At 42.0% G+C, this 26,192-nt stretch overlaps 2 protein-coding genes across 8 annotated transcripts in view; one reads left to right on the top strand and one right to left on the bottom strand.

Moving 5' to 3' along the window:
* Positions 1-13,175, top strand: part of SHANK2 (SH3 and multiple ankyrin repeat domains 2) — a 339,643-nt gene extending 326,468 nt beyond the window's left edge. For all 6 annotated transcript variants that reach the window (XM_088668511.1, XM_088668485.1, XM_088668502.1 and 3 more), the window contains one exon: positions 8,524-13,175. In XM_088668511.1, the coding sequence (XP_088524637.1) occupies positions 8,524-9,097 (574 nt within the window). In that variant the 3' untranslated portion in view covers positions 9,098-13,175. The remainder of the gene's footprint in view (positions 1-8,523) is intronic.
* Positions 13,176-23,985: 10,810 nt separating this feature from the next.
* The window catches only part of CTTN (cortactin), a 28,233-nt gene continuing 26,026 nt past the window's right edge, over positions 23,986-26,192 (bottom strand). For both annotated transcript variants that reach the window (XM_035116892.3, XM_035116883.3), the window contains exon 16: positions 23,986-25,746. In XM_035116892.3, coding sequence (XP_034972783.1) covers positions 25,610-25,746 — 137 coding nt within the window. In that variant the 3' untranslated portion in view covers positions 23,986-25,609. The remainder of the gene's footprint in view (positions 25,747-26,192) is intronic.

The raw sequence follows: 26,192 nt of genomic DNA, 5'->3' as shown, positions 1-26,192 counted from the left end.
GCCTGGGGGCCGGATGCAGCCCAATCGCCTTCTCAATCCGGCCCGCGGATGGTCCGGGAATCAGCATGTTTTTACATGAGTAGAATGTGTCCTTTTATTTAAAATGCATCTCTGGATTATTTGTGGGGCCTGCCTGGTGCTTTTACATGAGTAGAATGTGTCCTTTTATTTAAAATGCATCTCTGGGTTATTTGTGGGGCATAGGAATTCGTTCATATTTTTTTTCAAAATATAGTCCGGCCCCACCACAAGGTCTGAGGGACAGTGGAAAAAGTTTGCTGACCCCTGCCCTACAGGGTTACTCAGGAGTAAGCGTTAGCAGAAGCCCATTCCTCCTGCTGCTGCCCTGGCTGCCTGTGAGCACAGGCATCAGCGGAGTTTGAGAATAAGACTGTGGGATGATCACAGAATCACAAATTTGGAAATGACCTCTGAGGGGCATCTAGGCCAACCCCTGCAATGGAGTTACCTCAACAAGAGCAGCCACAACTTAAAAGAACATAAGGCTTCCCTGCTCCATTTACACCTATTGTGACACAGAAGGTACCCCTCTAAGTCTCATCCCACCAATCTCTCCCTCTTTATCAAAGGGGAGAGGAGGGAGGCAAGCAAGCAAGCAGAGGTAGCCTCTTTAAATTTTTAAGGCTCATTTTTAATAAGAAGGGAACAGGAAAGCTCTTTAGGGGGAACCAACATAAACACCCCCAAAATAAACATAAAACATTCCTCTCCTTTTCTTTTTTGCTAGTGGGGGTGGGTGCAAGGGAAGAAAAATGAAGCAGCAGCACATAATGATGTATAGATAGGGTTGGAGAACCAAATGTGTGAAAAGACAAAGGGAGAATTGGGAAGAGTTTATGGGTAAGGAGGAAAAAATGGGGAGACAGACAATAACACAGAGAGATGGGAGGGAGGGAAGGCAGTCCAATGTAGCTCACAAACATGCAGAATGGAGCAAAAGAGGCAAGACAACTCCCCACAACCACCCTTAACTTTGAAGCAACAGCCTCTGTCTGGGACAGCGAAGGGAAGGCTCAAGGCAGCATCCTGCTTTCTGCTGGCTTGGTAGCTCAGCACACAAGCGGGTAGAATACAGCAAAGGGGGCTTTAAAGGCATGTAAAGGTGCTCCTCCTTCCTCATGAGCAAGCAGGAGAGACAGGGCAGCTTGCAGAGATGTCATGCAGGGAGGCTTCTTCCCTGCACCTCAGTTCTGCCGGTCCAAAGAGCAGCCTTGCCTCTCCAGCTCAAACAAGCAAGCAGGAGGAGCAGGGCTGTTTGCAGAGCTGATGGAGAGGGCGGTTTCTTATTGCGCGTCAGCTGATAGGCAGGAGAGTTGCAGCAAAGCCCAGCTGCACCTCTGGCTCCTGAGGAGACCCTCTCTGGAGCTGTAGCGGATGATTGCTTCATGCTCTGGGGAGGGTCTGATTATGGCATATGATTATGGCATATGATTAATCCAGGGACATTACATTAAATCCAGGGACATTCCGGGGATGGATTTCATCTGGGGACAGATTGGTAAATCCGGGGGCTGTCCCCGGGAACCGGGGACGTCTGGTAACCATAGCCTAGGAACAATAGTGGCAAGACAGAAGTTTGAGTGTCACTTCAGTGTGGTGTAGTGGTGTGGACTCGTAATCTGGTGAACCAGGTTCGAGTCTCCACTCCTCCACATGCAAGTGCTGGGTGACCTTGGGCTAGTCACACTTCTTTGAAGTCTCTCAGCCCCACTCACCTCACACAGTGTTTGGAAGGGAAGGGAAGGGAAAGGAGATTGTGAGCCGCTTTGAGACTCCTTTGGGTAGTGATAAAGTGGGATATCAAATCCAAACTCTTCTTCTGGAGGGCTGGAAACTGTGCTGGGTTGAAGATTATCAAAGGGGCATAGGTTGTAATGGACCTGCTATTCATTTAAGAGATACATAGATTGGAATTTGTGTTAGTGGTGGCATCTGCTGACTCCACCTCCCGCCAAAGCTGGGGTTGCATGGCTTACCAGGTTACATGTCTGCAGTGTCGGTTTCCAGGTTCCCCTCCCAGAGAAGTGGTAGCAACCGGCTTCCACCAAGATCTTGCCAGAACCCAGAACCCTACACTGTAGTTGCTTCTTCTGCGAGATCTTCTGGGTTCCAGGCACTCTTGGAGGAAACTGATTTTCTAGATCCATTTCAGTCAGTATTTAGGCCCTGGCACAGAAACTATATTATGACCTCTGTCAGGAAAGAAATGTGTTCCGGTCAATTCTCAACTTCTCAGTGGCTTTTGATACCATCAACTATGGTATCCTCCTGGAGTGGTTGTTCGAATTAGGGGTGCGTGGCACCACTTTGTGGTGGTTCTGGTCTTACTTGGATGGTCATTTCCAGAGGGTGATGCCAGGGTTTGCTCTTTGGTCCTGTAGAATCTTCAATGTAGAGTTCCTTGGGGTTCAATTTTATCCCCTATGCTGTTTAACATCTACATGAAATTCCTGAGTTTTGGAGTTTGTCGTCAGCAATATGCTGGTGACGTGTCCCTTATTTTTCGCTCCATAGGACGCACCTGACCATAGGACGCACCTAGTTTTTAGAGTAGGAAGACAAGAAACAAAATATTATGCTTTCTTGAATTGTCCTAGGCATAGCAGCCAACTCCTAGAGGACTAGGTGCCTTTGCCCTCCCCCCATTAAATATTTGAGGAAGCTTCTTTTGCAAAGGGGGAAAGCTCCATTTTTTTGAGGATCAGCTCACAGTTGTGCATCTTTTTTGCAAAGGGGGAAAGCTCCATTTTTGAGGATCAGCTCAAGGTTGTTGAGCTTACCTTGCAAAGGGAAAAAATCCTGTTTTTATGGGACTCACAGTTCTGCAGCTTCTCTAGGAAGGGAAAGGGACCCATTTCTACAGTTTCCAGACAGATAATCTAATCAGCCAGTCACATTTCGCTGGGGAAGTAAGCAGCCTCTCTCTGCAGACAACAATTGAGGCCTGGGCAAGGGGCCTGGGCGGGGCTGGGAAGGGAGCTAGCTCCCTTATCTCCTTCCCCGATCTCTTGCAATCAGCTGCTGAGCGGGTCCTTTCAACACTCTTTCCCTCTTGTTAGCCTTTAGCTCTTTCTTTTCTTTTTTTAAAAAGCACGATCTGCCTTTCGCCCCTGGGCAATCCGGCTCCAGGGACCATGCATTCGCTCCATAAGATGTACAGACATTTCCTCTTACTTTCCAGGAGGAAAAAGTGTGTCTTATGGAGTGAAAAATACGGTAGCTCTACTTCTCCTTTGCATCTGCAGGTGTGGCAGTGGATGTGCTGGACTGATGTCTTGCCTCAGTTATGGACTGGATGAGAGCCAATAAACCGAGGATCAATCCAGATAAGACAGAGGCACTGTTCGTGGATGGTCCCTGGATCGGATGAGTGGGAGATTGCCTGCTCTTGATGGGGTTACACTCCCTCCGAAAGAGTGGTCTCGGGTGGTCTCAGTGGCATGGAGTGCCTTCCATCAGCTTCAGCTTGTGGCCCAGCTGCACCCCTATCTGGACAGATATAGCCTAAGTCTGTTGTCTATGCTCTGGTAACCGCTAGTTAGATTTCTGCAACACATTATACGTAGGGCTGCCACTAAAGACTGTTTGGAAACTTCAGCAGGTGCAGAATTCAGCATCCAGGTTGCTCGCCAGAGCAAGACCGTTTGAGCCTATTACACTGATTCTTGCCGAAATGCACTGGTGGCTTAGTTTCCAGGCCCAAATCAAGGTGCTGGTTTTGACCTATAATGTCATAAATGGCTCAGGGCTGCAATACGTCAGTGACTGCTTCTCCCCATATGAACCTCCCCTGACCCTGCAATCATGAGGTTCTTCATGTACCTCCTCAGTGAAATGGGCCTTTTCTGTGGTGGCTCCCTGTTTGTGTAATGCTCTCCCCAAGGAGGCTTGTGTGGTGCCTTCATTGGCTCCAGGCAAAAACATTTCTCTTCAGTCAGGGGTTCGGCTGATTGACATTCTATGGCCTCTTAAATGTGTTTGTGGGAGGGGGCTGTTGATTTGTTTTTTGTTTTATTATGTATTTTGTATTCACGTTTTGTTTTCTTCTATTGTGACCTGCCCTGGGATCTTCAGATGAAGGGTGGTATACAAATTTACTAAATAACATTATTAATAGTATCGGGGGGGGGATCACTTTGATGCAACTTTCCCTTTTCACATAACGAAGCTTTCCTATAATTTGCTCCCCATGTGGTCAGATCAGTAATTTCAACATGTTGGAAAGGAATTCTATGGTAGGAAAATTTGTTGTGATAATTTCTAAGTCTCCAAGTTTCTATTTCAAATCAGTTTTGTTTCCCCCCCCCCAAAAGAAAACTTGCAAAATGTAAAATTCAGTTAACCAGAGCTAGAGCAGCTCTGGATTTGACTATCTGTGTGCACATTTTTACTGCAAAATGACAGCCACTTGAAATGGGACTGATTGCAGAAGTTGGGGAAATAGACTTTCAACACAAATTCAGGATTTCCTCCCAATGCAAACAGCCGCTTCAAACGAATTATTTCGGTCATGACTCCAGCAGGGAAATAATGATTTAATCTCTCACTCCCCCCCCCCCCGACTGCTGCAATCTTGATCATTATAAGCCCCACACCAGGTGGCTATTATTTGAATTATTTAAAATACATATTAAAATGAAGATGAACATCATGTACAGTTTGGCTCTCCATCCTGTGGTCCTTAGTTCACTTGCTAAAGAGCAAATTCCATTGAATTCATGAGAACTTTATTCTGAGTAAACATACCGTACATAGGATCACACTGTACATCTTAAAAAGATGTTTGGGCAACAGTTTGGCATATAAATAACTCTTGTGTCCATGTAGTTCTTTGCAGCAGAAAAAAACCCCACCTTGTATATTGAAGTTTTCTGCTAGTTAGGGCTGGGCAATGTCTGGTTTTCAACATCATGATATTTAGCTGGTGATATATCATGATGTTTGGAATCCATATCGTGATATCAGTTTCATAATTTTTGACCTGGCAATGTATTGTGAATCACAATATATGTGTGTGAGCATGCATGCTATGAAAAAATCACAGTACTAAGTTATTTTGAGCCATTTTAATAGGCTTTAATTATTTAAAATGGCTCAAAATAACTTAATGGGAATTCATGCCTACAGACTGCTTTTCCTGGGAAAATTCAGTGATGTGACACAGTAATTACATATTGTGAAATAATCTAAGACAACATAATGTGTATTGCAATCAGAGTAATCAAAGGAAGTGAATATTTGCAACAAAATATCACTGTATGCTTATTCCTAATAGAGCCAGATTTTCATATATATATTCCTGACAATATAAAAGGCCATATTAGAAAAGAATTGTCTTTAGTCTAATAACCGCTTATTGACAATTTACAGAAAAGGGTATAGTCCGAAGTTGCTAACAGATACTTTATTTCTCACAGCTATGGATGTGGATGTGTTTGATATTTCTGGAAGAAACTCATTCCATGCTTCTGACAATCAATATTTTAAACAGCTCAATTTAGTATTATATTATTCCTGAAAGATCTTTTAAGATCCCTAACAGCTCTATGTTAAAAAAAAATGCACAGCTTTGGTCTGGATGTCATTTAATGTAATTTTTTTTTATAAATCATTCTTTTGGATAAATTTCCAGGTCCTTTGTGTTCGAATTGCACATCAATAACCTTTGACCAATGTTTCTCTCACTGTAATTGTAAAATAATTATCACAAATTCAAAGAAACTGTGTAGACATGGTGGGAATTGTAAGCGCTGGTGATTCGTATTTGACGTTTTCCCTGCAGCTCTTCTGTCAAAGAGAGAAGCTACTTTTTAAACTTAACAGATGTTTCCAACTTGGCAGTGGAAACTGCAGCATTAAATACTTCAGAGTTATCTTCTTCCATTCATTTGTATTCTCCCTCCCATTCACCTAAATAGCTTCATTGGCAAAGTCTCCTCAGGGTACATTTTTAAGTCTGAGACATGTTTTTCTTTGTGCCAGAGAATGTGGTACAAACCAACCCAGACCCCCTTGGCCTGTTCATTAGCATGCAATCAAAGGCATGTTATTATCACTATAGACACTATAGACCTACAATTCCCAGTAGAAATGTTTCTGGTTTTTTAATGTATGTATATTTCAATGTTTTCTTAATTTCATTATATAGCATATCCCAGAAGCATTTTACTTTCTTACATTCCCACCACATATGATAAAAGGTACCTTCATTTTCTTTACATTTCCAACATTTGTTATTTACCTTATAAAGTTTGACTAGCTTCACCAGTGTAATACACCATCTATACATCATTTTTATCACGTTTTCTCTTAAGGCATTACACACTGTAAATTTTATTCCTTCTTTCCATAAAGAATACCAAAATCTTTAGCCCAGTGAATCATTACCGACTTTACCTCTTCATCCTTTAAATGCCATTCCAACAGTATTTTATACATTTTTGACAATATTTTGTACTTATTATTCAATATTTCAATTTCAAATTTTGATTTGATATTTCCAAATCCATTTTACTTCATATCATCCTTAAACATCTCATTAATTTGGTAGTAGTGCAACTAATCATTAACAAATCCTTTCACCTCTTCATATGGTTTTAATTTCCATTTGTTTTTGAGTAACATTTCATATGTTACCCAGTTTTTATTCATGTTTATTTTCTTAACACTCATAGCTTCTAACGGTGATAACCACCAGGGTGTTTTCCTTTCTAATAGGTTTTTATACCTATCCCATCCTTCATAGAGAGACTTTCGGAATATGTGGTCATCCATACTGCACTTTAAATCACTCCTTCTGCTTCTCTGTATAGGAATTTGACATTTCTGATGTCTCATACATTAGTTGTACTACTACTATGTAGGTTGTGCCACAAATGAACTTCTGAGCTCCCTTTTATGACCACACCAGAGAGGGAAGGGGGAAGCATGCAAACCTGGGGCAGGCAAGACTTGTTTCCGTCCATTGACCTGCATAATGCTAAGCCAAACTTTATCTCATTCCAGACAAAGTGTGATCTGTTTGCAAAGAATTATATGGTTTACCACACATCGTTTTCTGGGGGAGATAAACAGTGATGAGGGCTGACCCAGGACATTTTGACACCTGAAGTCCTTCATCATTTGGTGTACAAGTTGACTTTGTTTTTAACTGAAAGTAATGTTAGAATACAACTAATCAACTCTGTGTTGATAATTTAAAATGCACAGATTTTGGCCCAAATCCCAAGAACTATGCAACTTGTTTTACATATTCAAGAGAGTTTGTGTGCTTGTGGGGTTTTTTTACGCATTGCGTGGCAAACATATTTTGAAAACAAAGGGGCATTCAGAAGTAGTTTGTAATGTGATATGTGTCTCTGCTGTATGAAGGAAAAAAGTAAAAATCTCACTTGACATACCTGAAGTACCTATTTAGATCCAAGCCTATATTTTTATACTGAAAAGTTATTCACACAACAATCTTAAAAAGCACCAGAAAGGCACAATTCTCACTCAAATCAAAAACAGATTAAAGATGGATTGGGAGTTGTGGAAGGAGGGGCAATGAGTGTAGCTGAATGGATAGAAGCTGAATAAAAGCAAGTCTGAGGTATTGAAAATGTGCGACTTCCAGCGCGGCGGCCATTTAGGAACTGGGCAGAGCAGCATCGAAAGTTGCTTCTGAGCATGCTCCGCCCAGTTCCAAATTGGCAGCAGCGCTACTTCCGGTCTGCCGATCCCTTATTTTTACGGCAGGAACTTGGCAGGTATGGCTGTAGGGCAGCTGCGTGGGAGGGGGCAGGCAGACTCCTCGGAGGCCCTGCAGAGCGTCCTGCCCTGGCTCGCCCCGCCCCGTGGGCAGCTGGCCCTGCCCCTGGCTGCAGGGCAAACGCACTGTCCTGCACGCCCAATCGACTTGTTCTGCCGCTGCGTAGGACTACCCCTGGTGAGCCAAGGCGCTGTACTAAGAGTATTCAGCTAGTGCATAACACAATGGCCTGCCTTCTGAAGGTGAAGTTCCCAAGCATCAGAACTGGGTTCTTCTAGGATTCTGGCCTATACTTAGCAAGACTGATTTCAGCATATAACTTATTTTGGGAACTGCCTCCTCTTTTGTACCGTGCTGTGATCTCTTAGATGTACTTTCCTTAGTGCATCTGTGCAACAAATTAGAACACAGAGAAGCATCCTTGCTTTTTTGTCCAGTTTTTGAACTGTCTCATGAGATTCACCAAACTTAAACACCTTCTGCTACCATAACGCTCTTTGGGGCAATGGTTCAATGACTAGAGTTAATTTTTAGCAGCATATTTGAGTTTGCCTTTGCCTTTTAAAATATTTGTAAAGCTTGCTCATAGTTTTCTGCCACTATTGTTTTCATAAAGTCGTATGGTATCTCTTTGACATTTATATATATCCTTAATATGTAATCATGTCATAAGTTAGCAATGAGCTTGATTTGTATTTTTAATATGTGGGTAGTCTGAATATTTCCGGTTCATTTTTATTTGTTTATTTCAGGGGCACAGAAGTCATGAGCACTGTCTCAGGTACCCGAAGTTCAACCATCACTTTTACTGTCCGGCCTGGGACTAGCCAGCCAATCACACTGCAGAGCAGATCCCCAGACTATGATAGTAGGACACCAGGAGCAAGACATGCTCCAAGCCCAGTGGTTTCACCAACAGAAATAAGTAAGGACATCATGCCAGCTCCTCTGACTGCTGCTGCTCCAGTTGCATCTCCTTCTCCAACACTTTCTGATGTTTTTAGCCTACCCAGCCAGCCTCCTTCGGGGGACCTCTTTGCTTTGAACACAGGGCGCAGCAGGTCTCCTTCTCCCTCAATCTTGCAACAGCCAATATCAAATAAGCCTTTTACAACTAAGCCTGTCCACCTGTGGACCAAGCCAGATGTGGCAGATTGGTTGGAGAGTTTAAACTTAGGTGAACATAAAGAGACCTTTATGGATAATGAAATAGATGGCACTCACTTACCAAACCTTCAGAAGGAAGACTTGATAGACCTTGGAGTGACTAGAGTTGGCCACAGAATGAACATAGAAAGAGCCTTGAAACAGCTACTGGACAGATAAGAATGGCTGCGCTTGCCTCACATACCTTTGTTATAAATAGAGATGGGCTGGTACTGAAACACCCCAAATGCCTTGGCTCCCCAAGAGTACCACTAAATTGAAGCATCAGTTGGTTGCTATGGTTTTTGATATGCAAGAGTGTAGATTGTAAGTTTGGTGCCCGGGAGCAGACCCAAGTAAATGTACATTATTAAAGGGACTATATATTTCAAAGAGGAAGGAAGGAAGGGGAGAGAATAAGGGGAAAATGCTAATTTTTAAATATATATGTGTGTGTGTCAGCTCTGGTCTTACTGAAATTATTTCTAAAATTATTATTTTTATTCATGGGGCATGGGAATAACATTCATCCTTTTCTATTCATGAATCGTTTTCCTGCCCTTCAGAAATGCCCTTCTGCCTGAACAATACTGTGCCAGTTTCTCCTTTCACAATAAAGCATTATGTCCAGCTCTTTTTGGAATTTCTGCTCCCCTCCCAACATTCCACATGCCCATTGCACTCAATTCCATGACTCCTGTAGGTTCTCTTGTTTTGATTCTCACTTCTGCCAGTTAGATACCATACTAACATTCACATTTTTTCATAGCACATTTACTGGTTTTAATTAAAAATCAATACACTCGTGGGGTTGTAAAAGCAGAGATTTCAAAAAAAAAAAACCAAAAAACTTTCTGACATCCTTTTGGCTTGTTTATTACATTCCTTGGTTTATCTCTAATGAATTTAGTTCTTGTCATCCTTTGTAACTAGTCACACGGCTTTCATTATTTTTTGCTCTCCCACACAGTTAGATTCGGATCTGAATGAGCTGTTCATGCAAAGAAAAGTATTTTTATGCATCGATCGCTTTTGCTGTGTCAAAGTGATCACGTGTGGCGAGGGACTCAATTACTGCTATGATCCAAAGTATAAATAAAAGAACAATATATGTTGTTTCTACAGTTCTGCATGTGAATGCACAAACCTTTGCACAAGCTATGTCCACAACTGTGCATAGGGTGGGGTTTTCCATCTCAAAGGGTCATCTTTGGATGTCTGCTGCTCATCCTTCTGTGCATGAGGAACCCAGCTCTTGCTGAATCCACGTGGCACAAAGCCTGTTTTTACATGCAGAAGTGTATCTTTATGTGTTGGCCTTAGTCTTTTAATGCACCAAGAAGAGGAAAATTTAAAAGCGATTGCCTGCAGAAACTGAAACTACAGTAGCATCTCAGATTATGTAACCCTCTGGTTACTTAAACTTCACATTACGAAAGCGGCAAACCCGAAAGTATCAGACTGGTTTTGCCCCGCAGGCATGCGCAGAAGCAGTCTACTGCCGTGCGCATGTGCAGAACAGTGAACCTCGGGTTGTGGAAAGCTTGGGATCTGGCTGGATCTCCAGAACGGATCCCATTTGCAACCGGAGGTACCACTGTATAAGCAAGATGCAGTTTTTCCATAAACCTGGTGGGTACCTATTATAGATGCAAGGAACAATTTCTAAAAATTGAAGTTAGCTTCAGTTCAGAGGCGCCAGGTTGCCCACAAGACTGAGGGGGCCTGGCATGCTTTGTACACGTGTGATGTCTCATGTGGCACACACACGTCGTGTCACGCGCAATGTGCACCACGACGTCATGGCACCTGGAGGAGGCCGAGTGCTGTGGAGGAGCCAGCCACTGATACTGCAGCATGCGACCCCCTCAACATTGAGAGGGCCCGACCCCATTCCAACAAATATTCAGGGTGCCAAAGACACTTCAGCCGCCTAAAGTTGGCACACCTGCTTCAGTTTGACTGAAAATCTAAAAATCCCCAAAGTTCCCTTCTGCATTGCTGCATGACCTAGAGCAGCATTGCAGGAGAATGTACATTTGTTCTCACAACTTGGGTTGAGTTTATTTGACATTGAGTTGAAAACCAATGAAATGGCTATGAATTTGTTGGAATGCATACTTAGAATGGAAGTCTTTATTGCGGGATATATATTTAGAGATTTCATAACTTCTATGGAGATTAGCAGTATTCTCCCAGCTTATTCTCTCTCCCACTGTAAAGTAATACACATTATGAATTTTGTGGTTCCCGCCTTCCTGAAGACTTCAGCCTATACCAGAAGGTTAAATCATATGTGGTTACTCAGTCATCAAACTACATAACTTTCAGAAGGCCTCATATTTTTGGAAGGCATCTAAATTCTTTTCTTAATACGTCCCAGCCTATCTCTAATTATATTTTCTCACAACGAAGTGTCTAATTAGGTCTAGAACTAGTACATAAAATTTAGCAATTTCAATATCTTTCTTTACTGCAAGTTTAAATAGTTGTACAGATAGTTTATAAGCACAATATTTTAAGAATATAAGTGGCTGGTCTACTGGGCAGCCTTTGTGCCACTTCAATGCTAGAAATTTAAAAAAATAAAACTTTTGTGGTTTACTACTATTTCTGTGGAATAATTATTAAGTCTTGACCTTTTTAAATCAACCTCATTTGGATGCATCTGAACCAGCAGAGCTGTGTTATATTTTCTATCTTTGCTAGAACTTCTTCAGAAAATGAGTGTTTCTTCAAACATGGTTACAATTAACAATGCAGTGGTTAATTATGAAAACTAATATTCATCTCTCTCTTCTCCCCCCACTTCACTTTCTGCAAAAACTGCTCTTTTGACTTAACATCTGTTGTTGTATCCTTCACAGGTTCCTATTTGCATTTGAAAGTTCCAAGTAACCTTATAATTAAAATCTAGTTTAAATGCAAAAGTCCTGAAATTTCCATAATTATGTGGATTATGTAGAGGATGACATTCATATATTCAGTGGCTACAAAAAGGCCATCAAATATTTTTTGTGGTGGTGGGGGTGTAAAAAAGAAAATGATAATTCAGCCATCATTGTCTTCCATTTGGTGATATTGCAGAATTAAGTAAATAAACCACGAACGCCATGCTCCTTTTTGCTTCTTTGAATGCAGTTGGTGTTACCTCTACAATATGTGCCAGGAAATACAACAGGACGCATGGTAGGAAAATAAAATAGAGAGAATTGTTTCTAAGCTGCTGTTAATCATACCCTTTTACTGTTGAATATCTTATGATGGTGTACACCGAAGTTACAAGTGATGGTAATCCCTTTCTTAAAAGGGGTCTCTTAGATATGTATCTCTTTCAGGCACTTACATAGTAGGTACAATAGAATTAGTAGAAAAGAGATTTAAACATCAAAGAGCTAATGAAATAGTTTATTTTTACATTGTGTCTTATGATTGAAAGAGTAATAGGGCCTACAATGAACTGCTTTTATCAATAAAATACACCTTTGCCAAGAGGAAGTTGTCTTTAGTACTGTTTGATGGTTTTATCACAGAAAGCAATAGTAACAGATACAGTTGCCTCCTAGCATTTTTATCAGTTTTGAAAATGTTGGGAGCAAGAATGGCCCTTCTAATCTCCTGCTACTATGATGGTGCAAAATAAGGTGTTAGAGATAATATTGTTAATGATATTCCAGGTTTTAGGAACAACTTTTGTTTATATACTGTAATTTAAATAAATTGCATTTACATGCCTAGTTTCTGTAATATTTGTGTATACAATACCAAAATCACACAAGATGTAAATTGTGTATAACTGCACAGACTCTATTCCCTGGGTGTCTGGGAACATTTTAAGTTTCAATTCATATATTATAAAATGACTATATGTGACTGTTGATTTACAGAATTTACATATCACAAAAGCTAACTATTTGTGGTACCTAAGTTAATAAAAGTGATTTTCTGATTCTGAGTTCCTTTACAAACAAGCATTACCCAGTTGATCTGGCAATGACTCTGTGTATGAGCCTCTAATACTGATAATTTTTCCATTACATTTATTTTATTTTCTAGATGGTAATGTTTCTCGCTATAGTTTGTGTAACAACTTGTGTTCATGTTATCTTTGTTGCTGTAATTTTTTGTGCTTTAATTCCTCTTACTTCAAATTGATGACAACAAAATCAAGCTCCTGTAACTTGCACTTTCCCTAATCCTTACTACTCTTGTATGGCAACCAAAATTACTGTAAGAAATAAATATAATATTGCACTAAGGTTGTGGTTCTGATTACAAACAGTAAGAACAGTCTGAATCTTTTGTTTTTGAAACCAGTTGCCAAAACTATTTAATATTTCTTTTTTTAAAAAAACTGTTCCAATTACCTTTAATTTAGCTCCCACAAGATATCTGACTACTTATCATTATTGTGGATTCCAAATCCCAATTTCAGATGAGAAATGTGTGTTTGTAGAAATATGAGAGAACACACATTTATGTTACGGTGATTTGAGTTCTTGCTTTGACAGATGTTTTAGCAATCTCTTTTTTTGTTCTGATTGTAGTGATTCCAGTGTTCTGAGCTTCCCAAAGGACAATTGGTTGTCATTTCAGGTGTTAAATCATTATAGTTTAGTGAAAGGCCCCCATGTTGTTTAAGGCACCTTACAAAAGAGAAGCAAGGGCTGTGACTCAGAGGTCCTCACTGGGCTGCAAACAAGTAGCACCACCATTGCACAGAAGGCCTACCTCTGCTATTCCCTCTCGGCATGCTGACCATGTGGAGGAGGAAGGGACTGCCTGCCCTATTGGACGAGAGATTTAACAGCAGACCATTTTGACGCCTTTCTTCCAAGCATATCTCCTTTACCGTTTGCCCGATCCTCTTTAAAAGCCATTCAAGTTGGGGGCTATCGCTGCCTCCTGCGCGAGAGTATTCCAGAGTTTAACTGTGCGCTGCATGAAGGCATTTTACCAAATGTGAAGCTAAATGAAGGCCTTTCCCACTCCCCTTTTGTTCAGCAACAGTTTGCGTATACAGAATTATAGCCAGAAAGGAGAATCGGGAAACGGAAGCTTCTTTCCTAACACGGTGTTTCCATCACTCGTATTCTGCAATTGGAGTTCATCAATTCCTATGGAAGGATTGCATTTCCCTTTTCATGGGAAGAGAATGTTGAATATTCTAAGCTTTCTGTTTCTTCATCTGATTCCCCCCACCTTTTCCCCCTTTAAGTCAGATGTGGGGGACCTGAGGCCCTCCAAAAGATGCTGAAAGCCAGTTCTCATCATCCTTGACCATGGGCCATGCAAGGTGGGGCTGGTGGAAGTTTGAGGACAAAAACACTTGGGAGGCCACAGGTTTCCGGTCCTTGGTTTAAATTCTGAAGATTCATGAAAGAAAATGCCTTAATGCAGTTATGAAATTTATGTTCCATAATAGATGGGATTTGGCTTTGTTTGGAGGTTTAGTTTTCTCCCATGCATGGGTTTCTGGTCTATGTCCATTGTGTCTGATATTCAAGAGTTCTGTAGCTTTGTTTTCTTCAGTGTTTAATTGTATTCAGTTATTCTAACTGCCAAGATACATGGATATCTTTATCTAGCTATAGATACGGTTATACCTGCACACATTATTATTTTGTAATAATAAAACTAGCCTCGCACCATGCTATGGAATTACTAGTGCTGGGTATGGTTCCAGGTAGTAATTTACACATCTTTGTTAAAGCGTTTTCATTCAGGAAACCGGTTAATTTCAAACATATTGCATTGGCCACCTTGCAGCACAGAGTGAAGACTTGCATCAACAGGATAATATTCAAGAACAGTACCAGCACTGAGCATGAGTTGTATACTGAAATTGTACATCAGAGCGCAGTAAATACAAGAATGAAGTGCGGGCCTTGGACACTTTGAACCTGACTTGTACAAATCATGTTACAAACTGTTGATCTTTTGATGAGAAATACCATTTCAACATCCATGTATTGTAGTTACAGTGCCTTGTATTCTGGATCAAGAAGTCCATCAGTGCACAGCTTAACAAAAAATTAAATTGCTAAATGTTGAAGAAGAAAAAAATCAAAACATTATTTTGCAGCCCTCTCTAATAAAGCTGTGACTTGATGAGTCACCAAATTGAAATAAAAAATTCAAATAAAATTGTGTTTCAGTTGTTTCCCAATAACAAATATGTACAACATCTGTTCAGTACGTAGGGATATAATTTCTGTACTTTTATGCAGATCTTAATTTAACAGTGTACACGTCGCTGTTAGGGGTCAAACTCAAGCTCTTTACAGATAGATATGCTGACTCCTAGTGGCAGTTGTTTGACAAGTCAGGGAACAATTTATATAAAGTTATCAAACGATAAATTATAAAGGAATCTGGTTTTTTAAAAAAATAAAAACCACATTTATTTTACTAACCTATTATTTGAACATATATATTTTAAAATTTTGTATTTTAATATAGCATTGAAGTAGGTTTGGAGAATAGTGCCCTAAAAGGCAACAGGTGCATCTTTTAAATAAATATATTTGCAAGTTACAGAGCTATCGAAAAGGGGGGAGAATTAAAGGCAGACAAATCACCCAGTCCAAAGCCCAGGTGAGCTTGTGGCAACAGAGCAGAAGGTAGGTCCACATTTTTTCTTTTTTCCCCTTCCATCAGCTTTGTGTTTCTGTGTTGTTGTTTACAGTTTTTGTGTTGCTCCCAATGGATGGGAAAGGAAGTAAAACTGTTCCAGGGCCCCTCTCTTCTGGGGGTGTGCTTGGGAGAAGGAAGGCGCTTTGGAAGGAGCAGATTAAATGCCTTCCCCTACCCACTCCAGTAACGCATTCATTTTGCCCTCACCATTGTCAGAGTACTAGTGATGGTGGAGGGACAGTTGCAAGACCTGGAGGATATCTCTGGGGCACCCCTTCTGCTCAACTCGGGGCTTTCCATCCATAGAGGGAGAACTCCAGAGTGTCCTATGTCCTAATGGGATGCTGTCCCAGAGACTAATAAGTTTGCAATTTAACTAATTGGTTTCAGTGGTAAGGTCCCAGCATGTGATTAAGAATCTCCTATTTAAATAAGTAGATGTGACATATTTAGAGCAAAATGCAGTTGGGAGCCTACTGATTTGGGTATATTTTTTAAGAAAACAAGCTATGCATAGGAGTGTGTGTGTGTGTGTGACATTTCCTGTTTTATGTTGTGAAAGAGAAGGGATGCAATTCGGTCTCCATTGTAGCAAGTTGGTACGCAACAGGAAGGTTGCTTAGGAGCATCATGGTGGATGGATTTTTTGGTTGGAAATGGGGAATACTCAGTGGGATCTAGGAACTGCTTAGGGTAATTATGCTTGTTGTTGTTTAGTCGTTTAGTCGTGTCCGACTCTTTGTGACCCCATGGACCAGAGCACACCAGACACTCCCGTCTTCCACTGCCTCCCGCAGTTTGGTCAGACTCATGTTGGTAGCTTCGAGAACACTGTCCAACCATCTCGTCCTCTGTCGTCTCCTTCTCCTTGTGCCCTCCATCTTTCCCAACATCAGGGTCTTTTCCAGGGAGTCTTCTCTTCTCATGAGGTGGCCAAAGTATTGTAGCCTCAGCTTCAGGATCTGTCCTTCCAGTGAGCACTCAGGGCTGATTTCCTTCAGAATGGATAATTTTGATCTTCTTGCAGTCCATGGGACTCTCAAGAGTCTCCTCCAGCACCATAATTCAAAAGCATCAATTCTTTGGCGATCAGCCTTCTCTATGGTCCAGCTCTCACTTCCATACATCACTACTGGAAAAACCATAGCTTTAACTATACGGACCTTTGTTGGCAAGGTGATGTCTCTCTCTGCTTGTAGTACTCTAGCCGAGTGTTTGATACTTTACTTTGAAGGGAGTTTCAAAACACGCTTGCTATAGAGCATGGGTGCATAGCAAACTGATTTTGAAACAGCTTGAGAGTCTATGGTTCAAAGCAAAATAGCCTTTAAAAACTTCTGAGCATGGTCATTGTTGTTTGTCAGATACAGAATGTAGAGAAGGTGGCTCAGCTTAGGCAAGAATGTCTATGTTTATAACACTCCACACGTTCACTTCCTCATGATCAGATCCATTAATCCAGTATTCACATAACAAATGGCTTATATTTCAGATGCCATGCTTTCTTTAGGTTTGAAATGCTAGGAACATTTCCAGCACCCCCAACCTATGTGTGGATTTGGTACCTTGCCCCTTTTCAATGGAGGGGTGAACATAGGATGTAGGGGGATCTTCTTCTGGTGGTGAGCAGAACATGTTGCTTTTTCCTAAAGATTAAGAAAGAGTAGATGAGAAAGAACTAATGAGATTCTTAGTGGCGACCGTCGTGGTCATTTTGATTTATTTATTTCATTTATTATATCCTGCCTTTCTTCCAATAAGCTCAAGGTGGTATACATTTTCTTTCCTCTCCACAGGCCCCCCCTTCACAAATATTGTGAGGTTGCTTAGGCTGAGAGTACAACTGACCCAAGGTAAACCAGGGGTGGTGGTGGTTTGGTTTTGCTTTTTTGTTGTTGTTTTGACTAGGACATTATACTTAGTATCACTTATATTTTACATTATAAAGATAATGTAGGTCCAGTCGTGTCCGGCTCTGGGGTTGCAGCGCTCATCTCGTGTTATTGGCCGAGGGAGCCGGTGTACAGCTTCCAGGTCATGTGGCCAGCATGACAAAGCCGCTTCTGGCAAAGCAGAGCAGCACACGGAAACGCCGTTTGCCTTCCCGCTGTAGTGGTATCTATTTATCTACTTGCACTTTGATGCACTTTTGAAATGCTAGGTTGGCAGGAGCTGGGACCGAGCAACGGGAGCTCACCCCATCGCAGGGATTCGAACCGCCAACCTTCTGATCGGCAAGCCCCAGGCTCTGTGGTTTAACCCGCGTCCCTATTTTACATTATAGAATCATATTAAACACTAATGTTTCAATTTAAACAATAAGTCAAATGTGTACATAGCATGTATTTGAACATGCAGTTCCTTTTCCACTGAACAGTTACACTTATAGCAAACTGCTTCGAGGAGCACACAGTCCTATCTGGAACACCACATTTCCATATATCTGTAATGTTGGGATATGTATGCTGCAAAGTCTATTTCTGCTTGTGCATATTTTATAGGTGTGCATAGCCAGGGGTCAGCAAACTTTTTCAGCAGGGGGCCAGTCCACTGTCCCTTCTACCTTGGGGGGGGGACTATATTTTGAGTGGGGGAAATGAACGAATTCCTATGCCCCACAATAACCCAGAGGTGCATTTTAAATAAAAGGACACATTCTACTCATATAAAAACATGCTGATTCCCAGACCATCCCTGAGCCAGATTTAGAAGGCGATTGGGCTGGATCTTGCCCCCCCGGGCCTTAGTTTGCCTACCCATGGCATAGCCTATAATATTTTTTTGCGTGTATAAGCACATTTGCTCTCCTGCATCTCACACATTAGACTAGCAGGAGCAGAAACAATGTTCCAGAATTGTGATTCCCAAACAAGAACAACTACAGTACATAATCTTACATATAATCAAACTAACCCTATGCAGATTTAGATGTGCCCAAGCCTCCTGAAATTAAATGCCTGCATAGAATCAGGCAAAAAGTACTCAACTTTTTATAAAAAAAACAACAACAAAATGAATTGCCGCTAATGCTAGAAGCAATAGCTAAAGAGGCCGCAATCCATTAGTGAGAATTTGACTGACAATGGGACAGATGAGTCCAATCGCTACAGCAATTTGTTCTATCAAAGTACAAATTGTAAGGAAAAGTGGAAGAAAGTCTATAAAGTGTCATCTTTGTACTTCCCAGGAACCGATGGTCTGAGCATTTCAAAACACACCTGAAAACGTGCTGGGCTATTTTTATTCTGCTCTAATTATACAAGGAGATTGGACTGGAACCCATTACACTGTAATTTACAACGAGTTCCCCTCGCTTATCCCATTCATGAACAAAATTATTCTGAGCTGTAAGCCTGACAGTTTGTTGGTGTTCTGGGTAGCCAATGAGCCTGCCTTGCAAGCTTGCAATGCTTCCAGTTACCTGAGAAGGAATTGGCAGCACACCAAACCACAGGGAATGTAGCAACACCAGCTGCTCCCCCAGCAGCCACGCCAGTTGTTTGTTTATTTGCTACACCGCTATCCTGTCTTTCCTCCAGAGAGCTCAAGGCTGCATACATGGTTCTCCCTCATTCCATTGTATCCTCAAAAAACCAAACAAAAAACAACAACCCCACCACAGTGAGATAGGATAGATGAGACACAGCAGCTCAGGGAAGAATACCTTCCCACAGCTGTATATGGACAAAAAGAGCTGCACAAGCAACCCTGCTGCTTTGAAACAACATGTGTTCTGCTTGCAGGAGATTGCAGGAGGTGCAAAGCCTGGCTATGATTTCCCACTAAGAAAAGGCTGGGAGGTGCTAGAGCAAAGGGACCCCGGCATGGACTGATGGCCTGGCTCTCATATCCCCCAGGGTGGCTTTTAAGCATCATTCTAGCTACTCGCCTTGATGCCTGTGTAGGCCTCTAAATACGAATTGCAACTGAGGAGAATGCTGCTGGGTGTAGTCTTCTGGTTGGCTGCTGGAAGAGCAGGAAGCTGGATTAGATGGGCCTTTGGCCTGATGTATCAGGACTCTTATGTTCTTATATAGTTTCTATCCTATGATTCCTGCACTGCAGGAAGCTAGACAAGATGACCCTGAAGGTCCCTTCCAACTGCATTTCTATGATTCTGTGATACGCTGTGGGTTAAACCACAGAGCCTAGGGGCTTGCCGATCAGAAGGTTGGCGGTTCAAATCCCCGCGACGGGGTGAGCTCCCATTGCTCGGTCCCTGCTCCTGCCAACCTAGCCTACGACAAGTGCAAGTAGATAAATAGGTACTGGGAAGGTAAATGGTGTTTCCGTGTGCTGCTCTGGTTCGCCAGAAGCGGCTTTGTCATGCTGGCCGCATGACCTGGAAGCTGTATGCCGGCTCCCTTGGCCAGTAAAGCAAGATGAGCGCCGCAACCCCAGAGTTGTCCACGACTGGACCTAACGGTCAGGGGTCCCTTTACCTTTACCTATCCAGCCACACTTTTCCTTTCTGATTTGCCTGGACCTGCCGATCGTTGCCCAAACAAGCATTGCTGCCCACATTCCCCTTCCACCTCATGCTATCTGACTTGACTGACTACATCATTCTGCACAGTAGTAGTAACAAATTTGTGAAACGTCAAGAGCCTTCTCCCCTACCCTTTTTTTGTGGGGTTTGTTGGCCTTGCGGCCCCTTGGCAATCCATCAGCAGTCTCTGGTTGTAGCACATCCACAATACTCCATCCCTGGAGACTTAGAGCAGATCCTAAAGCCCTCCAGACCATGCAGCTGAAGCATTGGATTGCACTATAACAGGGGTGGCCAGCTCCCAAGAGACTGTGATCTACTCACAGAGTTAAAAACTGGGAGTGATCTACCCCCTTTTGGGGGGTTCAGGTCAAAGCTGTTGAGTTTTTTTAAGGAATGGAAGCCCTGTTTTTTTGGGTTTAGGTCAAACTTGTTGAGCTTCTTTTAGGAGGGAGGGAGGCCCATTTTTGTTTAGGGCTTCAGGTCATAGTTGTCCAGCTTTTATTAGGGAGGAGGAAAATTTTGGGTGAGCTTTTTTGGGGGGTGCCAGTGATCTAGCAGTGATCTACCACAGACATCCAGTGATCTACCGATAGATCACGATCTACCTGTTGGACGTGCCTGCACTATAATTCACTTGTCATCTTAAACCATCTGCTGAGAAGTCACCGGTCACATAGCTGTTGATTTAGACAATTCAAAACCACTTTAACCAATTCTCATCCAGCAGTGCTGTTTATAAATTATTTACTCAACTGGTTAAAAGCATAACTGAAATCCGCTAATCATTTGCTATCATTGATTTTAAAAGAAGCCAACATAATCACATTATGGAAGCTCATGTTTCTGCTTGGAAAGGTAGTGGTGCAAACTATGGACTTCCCTTCTCTTCCGCTAACCCTGTTTTCACTGTTCATTAGTAACTTTCATGTTAAAATCCAATTTGCTTAATGTGTCTATTCATTGAATTAGTTTAGTTTTTCTAAATGAAACAAAATAGCTTTGAATGTGAGCCTGCTTTAACAGGGAGTGATTACTTCTATCCACTGAAACAGAAACATTTGAAGCAGAAATGGTTGGCTTGGGCAGCATTTGTAGCAGCCCAGTCTCCTGCTGACCAGCCTCAAGGGTTTCACTTCTGAAATCTGAAATTTCTTATTTTTTCCTGGAGGGAAAAGGAAGACTATGCAAGGGAAAGAAAAGAATGGAGGAGCAAGATGTGCAAACCCACCACTGAGGTAGGTGCAAAGCAGTCTCCAAACCATGATTCGTTCCTTCCCAGTTCCAAACCACATTTGAAAATTAAACACAGTGGGTAATGGATTCCCCACCCCCCCACCCCTTAACAATTCTCCTCAGCCTCAAGGCTTTATATAAAATAAATTGGATGCAAGAACATTCTTCACCATCCCCTTAAATCTTGCCATCTGTGCAAGCTAAAAATAAAGTAGCAGCTTAAAGAGGGGCTTTATAAAATGCAGCACAGAAATGCCTTAAGATTGGCTGGACTTTCTTGAGGGGGGAAAAATTCTGCTAGGTTACTCCCAGTGTTAAGCACCACAGCCAAGATTGGTCTCTGTTTTTCTTCGCAGGCTGTTGGAACTTTCGGGATTTTATTCTGTTAATCTGTGTGGAGGGTAGGTCAGACCGAGTTAGTGGTTGTACTGGAAGAACACAAACAGCAGAGGGAGCTGTATTCACTGTTACACAGAATGTAATGAAAACCTTTCTCCCAGGGAGTCATTATTTTATTGGCAGTGCTAGCAAATAAAAGCAAGTTTGTGTTGAAACAGTTAAAAATTCCAGGGTCTTTAATAGTGAAGCCACATTTTGGGGATCTCAGCCTGCTACAATATGAGATTTATAGCACTTTCTTCTATCAGCTAGGTTTTACAGGGTCTGGCTATTTTCACTGACTATCCTTTCAAGTTTCAGGCTTCTGCAATCTTCAGAAGATACTATATGTTTGTACATTGTAAAGGTAAGAAGAGGAGCCTGTAATTGTAAAGATGCCTACCCTCAAAAATACCACCATCATGTCCCAAGAGATCATAATTACAGCCGTTCCTTTTCTACAGCAAACTCAACAGCTGGAATCCTGGCTAGGGCAAAAGTAACTGGTTAGGGGCCCAGTAGGAGCCAGAGCTTGAAAAAGTGACTTTGCATGTTAAATGTGTCATTCCTGGTTTTAAAAAGCTTCCTATCCAGGCAGAACTATGACAGACGCAACAAGGGAGCATTGCATGTAATGGGTCTATTCTGCACAGCAGCTGCCGCCAACAATCAGCAATATACCACAGACTTTCAAAAAATAGAGCAAGCTTTTTCAATACAACAATAACCAGAGGACACAAACACAATCATGTTGTTGGTGAGTGATTCACATTGATCAAGCTGTCTGTAAGCTAACCCGCTGGTTTCCAAATTATTTATTTTCTCTCCTCCCCCCCCCCCCCCCCGCGCTATCATAAAATCTGACAGAGATGAAGAATTCCCCCAAATAGGCAAAATGGACCCAGGTTTTTCACGGAAGCAACATGAGAAGCTTCATCAGGTAGAATGAAATGTATTTACAGCTATACTGCCTTCACCCACCCCACAAAAAAGTATATACCTTTAAAATATATTTACACAGGGAGTCTTGAAAATGACTTGACTTTAAGCTAAGCACAAATCCTCTATATACCAGTTATAAGCTGTTTCATAAATTACGTAACATGAGTGTGTGTGTGTGTGTGTGCGTGGCCCTAGTCGTATCATCAAGTCCGTCAATTCTAGGCCCCTGACAAGTGTACCAGAATTATAGATTGGAGGGGGTATCACACCAACTGGTTAGTTTGTTCAGCCCTTGAGGGCTCTAGGGCCTGCTTCGCCACACTTAGGTAAGCTAAAGGTCTGACCAAACTGTGGGAGGCAGTGGAAGACAGGAGTGCCTGGCGTGCTCTGGTCCATGGGGTCACAAAGCGTCAGACACGACTAAACAACAAGAACAACAAAAGGTAAAGGACGTTCAAGTCCAGTCAAAGGTGACCATGGGGTTAGGGTGCTCATCTCGCTTTCAGGCCAAGGGAGCTGGTGTTGGTCCAGAGACAGCTTTCCGGGTCATGTGGCCAGCATGACTAAACCGCTTCTAGCAATGGAATACCGTGATGGAAACTAGAGCACATGGGAAATGCCGCTTACCTTCCTGCTGCAGCGGTACTTGTTTATCCATTTGCACTGGTGTGCATTCAAACTGCTAGGTTGGCAGAAGCTGGGACAGAGCAATGGGAGCTCACTCCGTCACGCGTATTCGAACTGCTGACCTGCCAATCAGCAAGACCAAGAGGCTCAGTGGTTTAGACCACAGTTCCCTTCACCTTCCCCATGTCTACACCAAGGCCACTTGATCTTAAAAAGCTCTGCTGGATAATACTGAGCCCACTATGATGTATTAGCTACATATTTTGCAGAGAAAGCAGCTCATATCCAGGCCAATTTAGTTGCCCTAGTGCAGTGTTTCTCAACCAGTGTGCCTCCAGATGTTTTGGGACTACAACTCCCATCATTCCTGACCACTGGTCTTGCTAGCTAGGGATGATGGGAGTTGTAGTCCCAAAACATCTGGAGGCACACTGGTTGAGAAACACTGCCCTAGTGAATACAGAGCTAGAGATGGGTGGAATTAGCACATTGATTATGTTGTACCCAAGGATGCAGACAATGTGCTCAGGGGTGTAAGGTCTACTGTGTGCTCCTTTGACCTTAATAGTCCTTCCTGGATGGTGAAATCTGCTAGAATTGGGCTGTCCATGTGGCTCACCAATGGTTGTGGGTGCCTCATTGAGAGCTGGAGTGACCAAGGCTTTCTCACATACTCTGAGATAGTTTTGTGTGTTTTTTAAAACTAGCTCAGTATGTGATAAATAAAGCCTTTAAAACACACACACAAACAGGCTCTGCAGATGGTTCCAAAATTTTATTCGAATATTTAATTTACAAAAAAGGAAAAAAGGAATAATGTACCCTATGAGGTGTCCTATGCAAAACTTGGTAAGATTAACTGCATATAAAATCTGGCCCAACCCAATGTAATACTATTAATGCAATCAGGAGACAAATAGAAACCAGTGGGAAACAGGTAAAAGTCACATTCTTCTTAAAGATTGTCCCAACTAGTCAATTCCACCACCCCCCATGATCCCACCCCCAAGGCCTTCTTCCTAGATACACTGTATGTACACTGCCATTTTACATAAATATTATTTTAATATTCCACTGGGCTTACCTATGAGACTTTTTCACTTTTTCTTGCTCAATCAGTTCCTCCCTGAATTCCTCCAGTCAAGTAGAAATGGACAGGACACACACACTGAACACGTCTTTGGTAGGGATGCTCATGTGATCAAAATTAGTGACTAACCCAATATTTGACTTGTCCCATTGAAGTAGTAGCAAGAACTTCAGCTTAACATTTGGCAAGAGGCAGACACACTTTTACCGATTCGTGTTACTGGCAGTTTCAGCTGAACTTATAAAAAAGGTGGTAGTTTTCTACACATTGCTTAGTAGAGATTATCTGCTAGGTTTTAAGCTCCTCTTATTAACATTCCTTGAGTGAAATATGGTTGCATAACCAGCTTACTACACAGCCGGCCTTCTCCCGCTTCCAAATCATAAAAATCTAGTATGTATGTACACACCTATTGCCTCATTTTAACCTTCAAGGCAGCAGTGTTATGAACTGCATGCAGTAGATGGATGTTATTTGCAAGACAATGACAACCGTCACTTCTTGGCAAGTCTCTCAGGACCAAAAATCTCACAGTGTTCTGGGCACGGGGAGAAGAAGCAAAACAGGGTTTTCTTTTGCCAATATATTGGGAGGCTTCCACTGGAGGAGAACACAGACAACAAATGCTTATGGCAATGGCATCAACCCTCTTTTGGACTGAATGAATGGTGGCTGCACAAGGGAACTTTCCACTGGATTGCAGTCCTCAAGAAAATATTTTTTTAAATGTATCTGCACTGGATCCTTCCTATTATCAATGTAAAAAGGTTTTTCCTATGGAGTAATTAATTGCCATCAACTGCAACTCTCTCAGGTCCTTCTCCTATGTTCCCTATATATGGAAATGTGATCTATAAAGTTGCACGGCTAAGATCTGGGAAGCTGACAATGAGTAGCTGAGAGTACAAGAGGCTGGACATAATTACCGTACTTGGGAATTCAGCGCACAAACAGCTACAAAATGAGACATGCAGTTGCCGTCAGAAAGAGCTAAAAATGCCTTGGAGACTGTTGTGAACACCATCACCAATTTGGCCAAAAGGAAAAGTCCCCATTTTCAAACCGCATTAAAAACCTATGATAACAGGCTGAAGTGGGGAATGCGAGGGTTACAATATATTAAGCGATTTCTGAGCCCATAAACATTTGTAAAAGCATCGGCAAAATATCTTAAATATAAAAGGAATATGTATAGACCCCCTCCATCCTCCGGAAGAAAAAGAACATGATTTGTAGTGTAATAAATCAGACGAATGATCACGGTATTAAGGCATAAATGGTAGGACATTATTTCCTATTGCCTCAGCTCGACATAATTAGCTGGGAAGAGCCCGTATCTGCCTTTGCACACTCCCCTCCACCAACCATCATCGATCATTTCAATGTTTGTGATGATGTCGTCAGGATCAAAGGAAATTTCATCATCACCAGCTGTGGAAAGAGCAGAAGCAACTCTCAAGTTATACAGATATAAAAGGGGGAGAACAGCTAAGGTACTAAATAATAGTTAATTATGTTAATCTGTGTTCAAGCAGGGTTCTCATTGATGGTTATAAAGAGGGAAAGGGTCTTTGGTGTTGCAGAGTATGGGTTACACCCAAGACATGGGAACACAGCTCTAGATTGCACCAGAGACCCCAAACTCCCATATGAAATACCTTAATTCTATGAGAAACATGTGATTCTTTTGCCTAGGTCAGGCTTCCTCAAACTCAGCCCTCCAGATGTTTTGAGACTACAGTTCCCATCATCCCTGACCACTGGTCCTGCTAGCTAGGGATCATGGTGGTTGTAGGCCAAACACATCTGGAGGGCAGAGTTTGAGGAAGCCTGGCCGAGGTGGTACACGAGAACAAGATCGAAACCATTGAAGATTG

This window comes from Zootoca vivipara, chromosome 1, assembly GCF_965207765.1.
Source record: "Zootoca vivipara chromosome 1, rZooViv2.hap1.1, whole genome shotgun sequence".
NCBI lineage: Eukaryota > Metazoa > Chordata > Lepidosauria > Squamata > Lacertidae > Zootoca > Zootoca vivipara.
This window is presented reverse-complemented; position numbering and strand designations above follow the sequence as displayed.